We start from the raw sequence: 12,193 nt of genomic DNA, 5'->3' as shown, positions 1-12,193 counted from the left end.
GGGGAAGTCTTTTAGGATCGAGATGAGAAAATCATGTTTTACACAGAGAGTGGTGAATCTGTGGAATACTCTGCCACAGAAGGTAGTTGAGGCCAGTTCGTTGGCTATATTTAACAGGGAGTTAGATGTGGCCCTTGTGGCTAAAGGGATGGAGAGAAGGCAGGTACAGGATACTGAGTTGGATGATCAGCCATGATTATATTGAATGGCGGTGCAGGTTCGAAGGGCCGAATGGCCTACTCCTGCACCTATTTTCAATGTTTCTATCTTTCTAAGTGTGCTCTTATCACTTATGACCAGACCACTCTATAATTTTTCTGAGGGAAAATAGTTGACATTTGTGACATTTCCTTTCTGCTTTGAGATTCCTCTAACATTTGCTTTACTTCTCAAGCACCGATGGTAGAAGCAAAGTCCACCTACTCATGAGAACAAAACTGAAAATAGCCACTGATTAATTACCTGGTCCTTTTCTTATCATGTATTTTATAAATAAAAGCAAATCACCAAGTTTGATGATGGAATAAAAATTTAAACACAAAGTGCTGGAGTAACACAGCGGGTCAGGCAGCATCTCTGGAGAACATGGATAGGTGACTTTTCACAAAGTGCTGGAGTAACTCAACGGGTCAGGCAGCATCTTTGGAGAAAATAGATAGGTGGTGTTTCAGGTTGGGAACCTTTTTCAGACTTCACACAGATGCTGTCTATCCTGCTGAGTTTAATGCAGCACTTTTTTTGTGTATCTGCATTTGCTTGTATCTTCCTAATGTCATGCATAATGTAAACTTGGAATAATTCAAGTTCGGTGATCTGTCTCTCTGGGCAGGCAATCATATAGTCCATGCCAACAATAGCATAACTCCAAAGGTGGGCACAAAATGTTAGAGTAACTCAGCGGGTCAGGCAGCATCTCTGGAGAAAAGGAATGGGTGACTTTTCTGGCTGGGATCCTTCTTCAGACTTAGTCGTGGAGTCATAGAGTGATACAGTGTGGAAACAGGCCTTTAAGCCCAACCTGTCCACATCGGCCAACAAGTCCCAGCTACACTAGTCGCACCTGCCCGCATTTGATCCATATCCCTCCAAACCTGTCCTATCCATGTACTTGTTTAACTGTTTCTTAAACGTTGCGATAGTCTCAGCCTCAACTACATCCTCTGGCAGCTTGTTCCATACACCCACCACCCTTTGTGTGAAAAAGCTACCCCTCAGATTCCTATTAAATCTTTTCCCCTTCACTTTAAACCTCTGTCCTCTGGTCCTCGATTCCCCTACGCTGGGCAAGAGACTCTGTGCATCTACCCGGTCTATTCCTCTCATCATTTTATGCACCTCTATAAGCCTTGCATCTGTCTTTGGTTTAAACCAGCATCTGCAGTTTCTCCACACACAATAGTATAATTCCAATTGGTGTACGACAAACCTGCTTAACATAGAAACATAGAAAATAGGTGCAGGAGTAGGCCATTCGGCCCTTCGAGCCTGCACCGCCATTCAATATGATCATGGCTGATCATCCAACTCAGTATCCCGTACCTGACTTCTCTCCATACCCTCTGATCCCCTTAGCCACAAGGGCCACATCTAACTCCCTCTTAAATATAGCCAATGAACTGGCCTCGACTACCCTCTGTGGCAGAGAGTTCCAGAGATTCACCACTCTCTGTGTGAAAAAAAGTTATTCTCATCTCAGTTTTAAAGGATTTCCCCCTTATCCTTAAGCTGTGACCCCTTGTCCTGGACTTCCCCAACATCGGGAGCAATCTTCCTGCATCTAGCCTGTCCAACCCCTTAAGAATTTTGTAAGTTTCTATAAGATCCCCTCTCAGTCTCCTAAATTCTAGAGAGTATAAACCAAGTCTATCCAGTCTTTCTTCATAAGACAGTCCTGACATCCCAGGAATCATTCTGGTGAACCTTCTCTGCACTCCCTCTATGGCAAGAATGTCCTTCCTCAGATTTGGAGACCAAAACTGTACGCAATACACCAGGTGTGGTCTCACCAAGACCCTGTACAACTGCAGTAGAACCTCTCTGCTCCTATACACAAATCCTTAATGCTTAAACTGAGAGCTTAAATTAATGAGCTTCATGAACATATAAAAGTCAACATAATCACATAAACATAACATGCTGGAGTAATTCAGCGGGACAGGCAGCGTTTCTGGATAGAAGGAGTGGATGATGGATGGATGAGACCCTTCTTCAGACCTTAAACGTCACCCATTCCTTCTATCCAGAGATGCTGCCTGTCCCACTGAGTTACTACAGCATTTTGTTACCATCTTAGTTTTTAACCAACACCTGCAGTTCCTTCCTGCACATGAATCACATGTTCGCCATGCAGTCCAACTGAACCAGGAAACCTAGATCTTTTCCTGGATGTCCATGTACCTTATTCCTTTATTAAATTATGGTATTTTCAACTATTTATTCAATTTTCTTTAATAGTCGTCCCAACTTGACTGGTTAACTATGAAGAGTCGAGACCCTTCTTCAGACTGAGAGTCAGGGGAGAGGGTAACTAGAGGTGTGAAAAGTTTCAGAACAAATCAGAGCTGGAACCGACGATGAAGGAAAGGTGGAGCCCACAAGGGTCGATTGTAGGCTGTGGAAGATGTGATAATGACATTACAGTTGGTCTTGAGTATGGATTTCACAAACACCTATATTTCTAGTAGAATCACAATTAGATGTGATTGTTATTTATCTATCATTGGTAACTACAGGATAACTGTGAAAATTGCCAATAAGTTAAGCAGGAATGCCAATGGAAGCTACATGGTCAATGAGGCTGACCCTGGCAGACAATGAATTCAACACCCAAGTCTGCAGAGTATCCTTTAAGCGACTGTGTTACTTTGATCTTAGTCAACGACACCGTTAAAGTCAACTACTACTCGATATACAAAAGGCTGTTAATTCAACCATCAAATACATGGCTTATCCCATCAGTGACTAATAGCTCTCAATAGCTGAGGCATATGTTTGAGGTGTGCTGCATCATTTATAACCTGGTCTTCATCCATCATTTAGGCTTGTCACGTCTTGGTGCATTGCATCAGGAAGTCTGCAAGTATTGTCAAGGATGCCTGCCACCCTAGCCATTTCCTTTTCTCCACTTCTGCCCTATGGGGGAAGATAAGAGAAGTGTGGCACGGTGGTGCAGAGATAGACTAGCTGCCGGGTTCGATCCTGACAATGGGTGCTAGCTGTACATGCGTTCTCCCCGTGACCTGGCTGGGTTTTCTCTGGGTGCTCAGGTTTCCTCCCACACTCCAAAGGCGTACAGGTTTGTAGGTTAATTGGCTTGGTAAAATTGTAAATTGTCCCTAGTGTGTGTAGGATAGTGTTAATGTACGGGGGTCTGTGGTGGTGAATCTGTGGAATTCATTGCCAAAGAAGATTGTGCAGGCCAAGTCAATGGATTTTTTTAAGGCGGAGTGACAAATTCTTGGTGGATAGTACGGGTGTCAGGGGTTACGGGGAGAAGGCAAAAGAATGGGGTTGAGAGGGAAAGGTAGATAGAAACATAGAAACATAGAAAATAGGTGCAGGAGTAGGCCATTCGGCCCTTCGAGCCGGCACTGCCATTCAATATGATCATGGCTGATCATCCAAATCAATATCCCATACCTGCCTTCTCTCCATACCCTCTGATCCCCTTAGCCACAAGGACCACATCTCCCTCTTAAATCTAGCCAATGAACTGGCCTCAACTACCTTCTGTGGCAGAGAATTCCACAGATTCACCACTCTCTAAGTAAAAAATGATTTTCGCATCTCGGTCCTAAAAGACTTCCCTCTTATCCTTAAACTGTGACCCCTTGTTCTGGACTTCCCCAATATCGGGAATAATCTTCCTGCATCTAGCCAGTCCAACCCTTTAAGAATTTTGTAAGTTTCTATAAGATCCCCCCTCAATCTTCTAAATTCTAGCGAGTACAAGCCGAGTCTATCCAGTCTTTCTTCATATGAAAGTCCTGCCATCCCAGGATTCAGTCTGGTGAACCTTCTCTGCACTCCCTCTATTGCAAGAATGTCCTTTCTCAGATTAGGAGACCAAAACTGTACGCAATACTCCAGGTGTGGTTTCACCAAGACCCTGTACAACTGCAATAGAACCACCCTGCTCCTATACTCAAATCCTTTTGCTATGAACAGATCAGGCATGATTGAATGGCAGAGTGGACTTGATGGGCCGAATGGCCTAATTCTGCTCCTAGAACCTATGAACATATGAACAGCAATATCACCCTGCTGTATGCGCCTATGACTAATTGACTAAGTGTGGAGATGATGGGAGCATTGGTGGTGTATCCTTACTAGTCAATAATGTTTCATCACTATATTGTTTTATGTGCTTTAAATTGAATATATACTCAAGCATCCACACACTCAGCTTAGATTTGACGTCTCTTATCTCTGCATCTTTCCTGCTGACTTATTCTATTTCTGTCTCTCTTTTGTCAGCTCCCATGCCTCTGTCTGTTATGGCCTCTAACTGCATCTATCCCTGAGTGTATCTCCTTGTTGTCCGTATGGCTCTCTGCGTTTTTCCACATCTCTCTCATTTTGTTTTTCGGTTGCGCACATTATCTGTTCACAATCAGCCATTTCATTTAACTGGATCAAATGTGCATGTGGCAGTGTGTAGAAGATTTCTAATTCGAAAACAAAACGAACCTTTCTGAAGCTTATTTACCTGCATTGTGCTTGCAGATGGATTTACAGTGAGCTGTGCGAAGTTGCAATGGCCAACAGACCCGTTGGTGGAATAGTTCACATGTATGCACTCTCATCCCAAGGCAGGGTAAGCTGTTATATTTAATACTTTACTGCTGGTGATGTGGCTGCTTCTGGATGTCTTAGTCCACTGAGTTATTCATTGGCAGGTCCGATGGATCAAACATTGTTGCTCTATTGAATATAGACACAAAATGATGGAGTTACTCAGCGGGTCAGGCAGCATCTCTGGAGAAAAGGACTAGGTGACGTTTTGGACCGAGACCCTTCTTCAGACTGATACATTGGTGTGCTAAATCCATTGTATGTCAATCACATCTTCATTGGCCAGATGCCTATATCCGGCATCACGAGTGACTTTAGACTTTAGAGATACAGCATGGAAACAGGCCCTTCGGCCCACCAATTCCGTGCTAACTAGTGATTAACCTGTGCACTGCCATCATCCTCCACACTAGGGACATTTACAATTTACAGGATCTAATTTATCTACAAACTTGTACGTCTTTGGAGAGTGGGAGGAACGCTATCTCCATGTTTGTCACTAAAAGTACCTCCTCAAGAAGGTTTCTAACTTTAAGCTTCAATTGTGCAAAGAGAAACTACCATTTCCAATGATATCATCGAGAATTTGCCTCACTCTCTGTCAATAACTTTTCACATTGCGTTTACACATACATCGACAGAAGTATTACTCAGTTTTATCCCCTCTCCATTGTTCCTTTCTGACTAATTTCCCATGAACTTCCTTAAGGATACCAAGGTTTGTGATTATGCCCATAAGCAAACTAAAATTAAACCATCACTTAAAACCACAAACCCAACATTTTCGACTTTAAACAAAAAATGCTGATAACAGTCAGCAGGTCTCCACCATAATGCAGCTGCATTACTTCTCCTGTCTTCTCCCCATAACCCCTGACACCCCTACTAAAAAAGAATCTATCAATCTCCGCCTTAAAAATATCCCTTGACTTGGCCTCCACAGTCTTCTGTGGCAATGAATTCCACAGATTCACCACCTTCTGACTAAAGAAATAACAGTCTTATTCTTAAGCCCCTGTCCCACTTAAGCAATTTTTTTGGCGACTACAGGCGACTACGTGGGGTGACGCCTGTATGGTCGTGAGTAGTCTCCTCGAGTCACCTAAAGAGTCGTAACATTTTTCTGGCCGCCACTGGATTTTGAAATGTTCAAACCTTTTCGGAGACTGTGGGCTTGACGTAGCTTGTCTTCTCCTGTCGTAGATGCAGTCGTGCGTTGTCACCAGGATGATGCAGGTTGTCTCCAGGTGACTTTTGTTGTCGCCGGGTGCTGGCTTCGCTGAATTCCACTGTCGACTGCCTACGCAACCTACGTCAACCGGCGACAGGAACCGGCGACTGAATCGTCTTCAGTTTTCGCCGACAGGGTCGTTGCTTGTCGTAGCTTGTGGACGTAGGTTGTAATAGGTGTGGTCGTAGGTGGGCGTCCTAATGGGTCGCTGGTTGTCGGTAGCTTGCCGTAACTAAGACGTTGACTAGGTGGTAGGTTGTCGTAGACATTGTCATGGGGGGGGTGGGTCCATTCGTTGCTTTTTCGGCGAACTGCTACGATTGTGACAGTCGCAGATGGTCATAGAAGGAGCCTTTGCCTCTCGCTGCAGTGCAGTTTAACCATTGTCCATGCTGCTTCATCGACAATATAGAACATTTTTATGTCAAACAATTATCTAAACATATTTTTGTGAATGCTAACAATGTTTATCCTATGATCACCAGCTATGGTGTTGGACTGCATAGCATCACCAGAAATGAATTTCTTCTGCAAAGTCACAAATGTGGCACATAGTCCTGGCAGGGCTGGAATGAGGGAAGGCATTGTGTGTTGGATGGAGTGCCAATAAACGGGGTTCCTGTTATAGTGACGGCACAGTGATGCAGCTAACCATGGGTGCTGTCTGTGTGGAGTTTGCATGTTCTCCCTGTGTTTGTGTGGGATTTCTCCAGGTGATCCGGTTTCCCCCTCACTACAAAGATGTGGGGGTTTGTTGGTTAATTTGCTTCTGTAAAGAAAAAATTGCCCCTAGTGGGAGTGGATGCAAGAATGGAATAGCATAAAACAAGTGTGAATGTGTGATGAATGGTTAGCGTGGACTCAGTGGGCTGAAGGTCCTGTTTCCACACTGTAACTAATCTAGTCTAATCCTCAATTAATGCTTATCTTCTTGGGTTGAGTTGGAACGATATTCATCGGATAAGACGGGGAACTATCATGACACTTTGGTCGTGCCTTGTACATGCTGGAAATGGTTTGTGGAGTTCAGGATGTGATTTTATTTTGCTGTAAGTTTCCCTCTCAGCTTCTTTCCTGTTGTGGAGTTCTAAACACAATCACAAACTTGGGTGGTCTACTTTGGTCCTGCAATTATGAGATAATTCCCTATACTTTTGAGACACGTCTGTCAAACCACTTCTATCACCTTTAACAAGGAAATATTGTGGGAGGTGCCTTTTATCCGGAGTTAAGCCTTGCAGATTTAACAAGTCATAATGGTTTATTTATGGTTTGCCCTTGGAATAATGCAGTGTGCTGAGCAGCCACAGTAGGGAGACGGCTTAATGGCATTCGACAATGTTAGATACAATACATCAAAAGAAAATAGTTATCATAGGGAACAATCAGTGTAGGTTTATAATTCATAGTTTCAAAAGTGGTGGAAGTACTTGAGAAAATAACTGAGAGAGTGGAGAAGGATAATTCACTGAGTCGTTTGCTTGGATATTCAAAAGGTTTTCCATGCAATTCCCCACGTGAAGCTGGCAAAAGAGATTAAAGATTATGGAATAATTGACAAATTGGCTGGGGGGGGGGGGGGGGGGGGGGGGGGGGGGGGGGGGGGGGGGGGGGGGGGGGGGGGGGGGGGGGTGAGACGTCTTCGTAATAGGAGACAGTAGTTGGTATTTAGAGGAAAATAAAATGATGACGTTCAACAGAAAATTGTTCTGGAATTCTTGGTTCATCCATCCGGAAATTCCTTCTCCCCAATACATCATCTAATTGTTTCTTGAAAGAACCAATTCTGCTTTTATGTTCATTGATTTACCTTCATTGCACACCAAGCCTAAAGGGTGATATCTTGAAACACATACGGGTGGGTTGGTTATACGGTGGCGCAGTGTTAGAGTTGCTGCCTCGTGGGCCTGTCCCACTTAGGTGATTTTTTTCGGCGATTGCCGGCGACTGTCAAAGTCGTAGCAGGTCACCGAAACCCCCCCCCTACGACAATGTCTACAACAACCTCCACCTAGTCGACGTCAAGGTACGGCAAGCTGCCGACAACCGGTGGCCCATTAGGCCATCCACCTACAACCACACCTACGACAAGCTAAGACCATCCGCGACCAGCTAGGACAAGGTACGACCCTGTCGGCGACAGCTGAAGACAATTCAGTCGACGGTACCTGTCGCCGGTTGACCTGGGTTGGCGCAGGTCGTCGCCAATTGAATTCACCAAAGTCAGCACCGGCGCCAACCTACATCATCCTGGCAACAACCTACGTCAGGAGAAGTCAAGCTTTGCACATTGGCGTCAACACACTGTCACCGACTGTCATCGAAACATTTTGAACATTACAAAATCCAGCGGTGACCAGAAAAACACTACGATTCTTTGGGCGACTGAGGAGGCGACTCGCGACCATCCAGGCAACACCCCAGCGACCATGTGGTGACAACCTAGTCACCTGTAGTCGCCTAAAAAAATCGCCTAAGTGGGACAGGGTCATTACAGTGGCAAAGACACAGGGTTTGACTGTCTGTACGGAGTTTGTACGTTCTCCCCCTGACTTGCACGGGTTTTCTCCGGGAGCTCTGGTTTCCTCCCACACTCCAAAGATGCACAAAGGTTTGTAGGTTAATTGGCTTGGTATAATTGTAAATTGCCCCTAGTATGTGTGGGACAGTGTTAGTGCATGAGGATCATTGGTTGGCATGAGCTTGGTGGGCCGAAGGGCCTATTCCGTGCTGTATCTCTAAACTGAAACTATAGTTGGCAGCCCAGGATCATCTGCAGGAAAAGCTGCCAAGGAGCCGATGGAAACTGCGTGGGAGGGGAACCTGGAGTTGCTTGGTCACGCCTCACATGATTCAATGCCTGCGTGGAGTTCCTTAGAACAGAAACAGGCCCTTCGGCCCAGTATGTCCATCCTCAACATGGTGCCGGTCTTGACCCGAAACGTCACCCATTCCTTCTTTCCAGAGATGCTGCCAGTCCCGCTGAGTTACTCCAGCATTTTGTGTCGACATGGTGCCCCTCCACTGCTTTCCCAAGCTACAAGTTTCTCCATGTCACTACTAGATATGGGCTGATCGGACGAGCAGACCATTGCAGTGATGCGTATCATAGAATAGCTGTGATCACCCAGGTAGCGTACTCTGGGTGTGTGCATCGGCACTGCACATTGCAGAAGAAGACCAGCAGAGGCTACAGGTTGAATATCAATAGCACCACTGGGACAAAAAAAAAGGACACAGAGTTCTGGGGTAACTCAGCGGGTCAGACAGCATCAATGGAGAGCATAGTCCAGAAACATCTCTGATCCATGTTCTCCAGGGATGCTGCTTGACCCACTGAGTTACTCCAGCATTTTTTATCCTTTTTTTCCTGTAAAGTAGCATCTGTGGTTTTTCACCCCAGGGACTCGTTCATTCACATATCCCTGGTGATCCGCTGCTGGGTTTGATCCTTGTTTTTCCATGTCCGTCAAGTGGATCCCCTTGTCATGTATCCATACACAGTAAATGGCTCGATTGTAATCATGTATTGTCTTTCCGCTGACTGGTTAGCACGCAACAAAAGCTTTGCTCTGTACCTCGATACACGTGACTCTAAACTAAACTGAACTGAACATACTGGGTTCAACCACATTGCATCCACACTGCAGTTTAGGTTAGCAATGGTGGAAATAGGCGCAGCACAGATGATGATGGCATTAGCTGCCCTACTCCTAAGTCAATAAGATGTTAGGCATCATTGGAGGGATCTCAGGTACGCACAATTGCTGGAGAAACTCAGCGGGTGCAGCAGCAAGAAAATAGGCGACGTTTCGGGCCGAAACCCTTCCAATAACCATATAACCATATAACCATATAACAATTACAGCACGGAAACAGGCCATCTCGACCCTTCTAGTCCGTGCCGAACACGAATTCTCCCCTAGTCTCATACACCTGCGTTCAGACCATAACCCTCCATACCTTTCCTGTCCATATAACTATCCAATTTATTTTTAAATGATATAAATGAACCTGCCTCCACCACCTTCACTGGAAGCTCATTCCACACAGCTACCACTCTCTGAGTAACGAAGTTCCCCCTCATGTTACCACTAAACTTCTGTCCCTTAATTCTCAAGTCATGTCCCCTTGTTTGAATCTTCCCTACTCTCAGTGGGAAAAGCTTATCCACGGAGGGATTCTTGGAGGGATCTCTCCTGATTGAGCATGATCCATTTACCTGCCCAGCGTTAAATAACTCGTGAATGATCATTAACACAATCCATCTCACAGAAAATAGCATGAAAGCACATATTGTGTTTATAAGAGTATGAAAAAAATGATTTGGTTGTGCAACACTAACTACCACTCCGTCAGTCAGGCAGCATCTCTGGAGGGAATGGACTGATGACGTTTCGGGTTGGGTTCCTGGAGTTTATTTTAACTTAGTTTAGAGATTCAGCGTGGAATCCGGCCTTTCGGCCCACCGAGTACGCACCGACCAGCGACCATCCCGTACACTAGCACTATCCTACACATTAGGGACAATTTCCAATCTTTACCAAAGGCAGTTAACCTACAAACCTGTACATCTTTAGAGTGTGGGAGGAAACCGGAGCACCCGGAGAAACCCCACGCAGGTCGCACGGAGAAGGTACAAACTTCATACAGACAGCGCCCATGGTCAGGATCGCACCCGTGATTCTGGTAAAGGCAGCAACTCTACCGCTGTGCCACCGTGCCGCCCGGAGATACAGACAATGGAATGACCAAGTACTTAAAGCATTGTAGTATGATTTACCAATTGCTTTAACAGTGTCTCACTCTGCTCCTTCTAGTGTTCAGCCGTTGTTCAGTGTAGAAGGACCCATTCTCCAGTGATGTGGAGAACGGAACAATGTCTTGCACACCTCATTAATAATGTTACTAAAAGGGAATTGCGGAACTAAATAGCTGCTTCTAACTAGCAGTTCCAATTCATAAAACGCAGAAACAAGTTGATTCTGCTGTTTCTTAAATGATCCTACCTGAAGCCCAGTATAGTCATTACTTTGAGTATATTGAACTGCTTTGGCACCGAGCGGTACATACATTAAATGTAATACTGTGGCAGCTGGTTAGTTCATTATAACAGGACAGGGGTATACACTCGCCCAGAGCTTTAAATGAAAGTCTATTGGAAATTTAGTTTAGTTTATAGATACAGCGAAGAAACAGGCCCTTCGGCCCATCAAGTCCGCACCGGCCAGCGATCCCCACACATTAACACTATCCATCCTGCATTAGGGACAATTTTGTTATACATTTATACCAAGCCAATCAACCTACAAACCTGTACGTCTTTGGAGTGTGGGAGGAAACTGAAGTTCTTGGAGAAAACCCACTCAGGTCACGGGGAGAACGTACAAACTCCATACAGACAAGTATCCGTAGCCAGGATCGAACCCGGGTCTCCGGCGCTGTAAGTGCTATAAGGCCGTGCCTCTGTTCATATTACCACTCCTGGGTATGAAAATATTTGTATCAGTACAAGTTGGGCTCTCGTTCCCTCCGTGGTGGACTATGATCGCCTCTTTAACATCAAACCTCAGCTTCGCTGCTGCTGATCTATCCGTGAGTGGAAGAACCAAGAGCCTCCAATGAACACTATGAAGAGGAGTCACAGGGTCATAGATTCATACAGCACAGAAGCCCAACTTACCCATGCCACCCCATTTACACATCCCATCTACACTAGTCTCATCTGCCCGTTTGGCCTATATCCCTCTAATAAAACCTTTCCTATCCATGTACCTGCCCAAATGCTCCTATAGTACCTACCTCAACTATGGAAGCTCGTTCCATATAGAGTCATAGAGTCATAGTCTTACAGCGTGGAAAAAGGCCAATCGGGCCAACTTGCCCATACCGGCCAACATGTCCCATCTACACTCGTCCTACTTGCCTGCATTTGGCCCATAAACATAGAAACATAGAAATTAGGTGAAGGAGTAGGCCATTCGGCCCTTCGAGCCTGCACCGCCATTCAATATGATCATGGCTGATCATCCAACTCAGTATCCCGTACCTGCCTTCTTTCCATACCCCCTGATCCCTTTAGCCAGAAGGGCCACATCTAACTCCCTCTTAAATAAAGTCTTTCCTATTCATGTACCTGTCCAAGTGCCTTTTAAATGTTATCGTACT

The 12,193-nt window shown here is 45.2% G+C and overlaps 1 protein-coding gene across 4 annotated transcripts in view; it reads left to right on the top strand.

The window, feature by feature from the left end:
* Positions 1 to 12,193, top strand: part of LOC129712782 (uncharacterized) — a 246,420-nt gene that overhangs the window by 94,272 nt on the left and 139,955 nt on the right. For 2 of the 4 annotated variants that reach the window (XM_055661513.1, XM_055661514.1), the window contains exon 2: positions 4,726 to 4,816. In XM_055661513.1, the coding sequence (XP_055517488.1) occupies positions 4,726 to 4,816 (91 nt within the window). Of the gene's footprint in view, positions 1 to 4,725; positions 5,490 to 12,193 lie in introns of those variants that run through there. The other 2 variants (XR_008726130.1, XR_008726129.1) reach the window with 2 other exon arrangements.

This window comes from Leucoraja erinacea, chromosome 33, assembly GCF_028641065.1.
Source record: "Leucoraja erinacea ecotype New England chromosome 33, Leri_hhj_1, whole genome shotgun sequence".
NCBI classification, from domain to species: domain Eukaryota; kingdom Metazoa; phylum Chordata; class Chondrichthyes; order Rajiformes; family Rajidae; genus Leucoraja; species Leucoraja erinaceus.
This window is presented reverse-complemented; position numbering and strand designations above follow the sequence as displayed.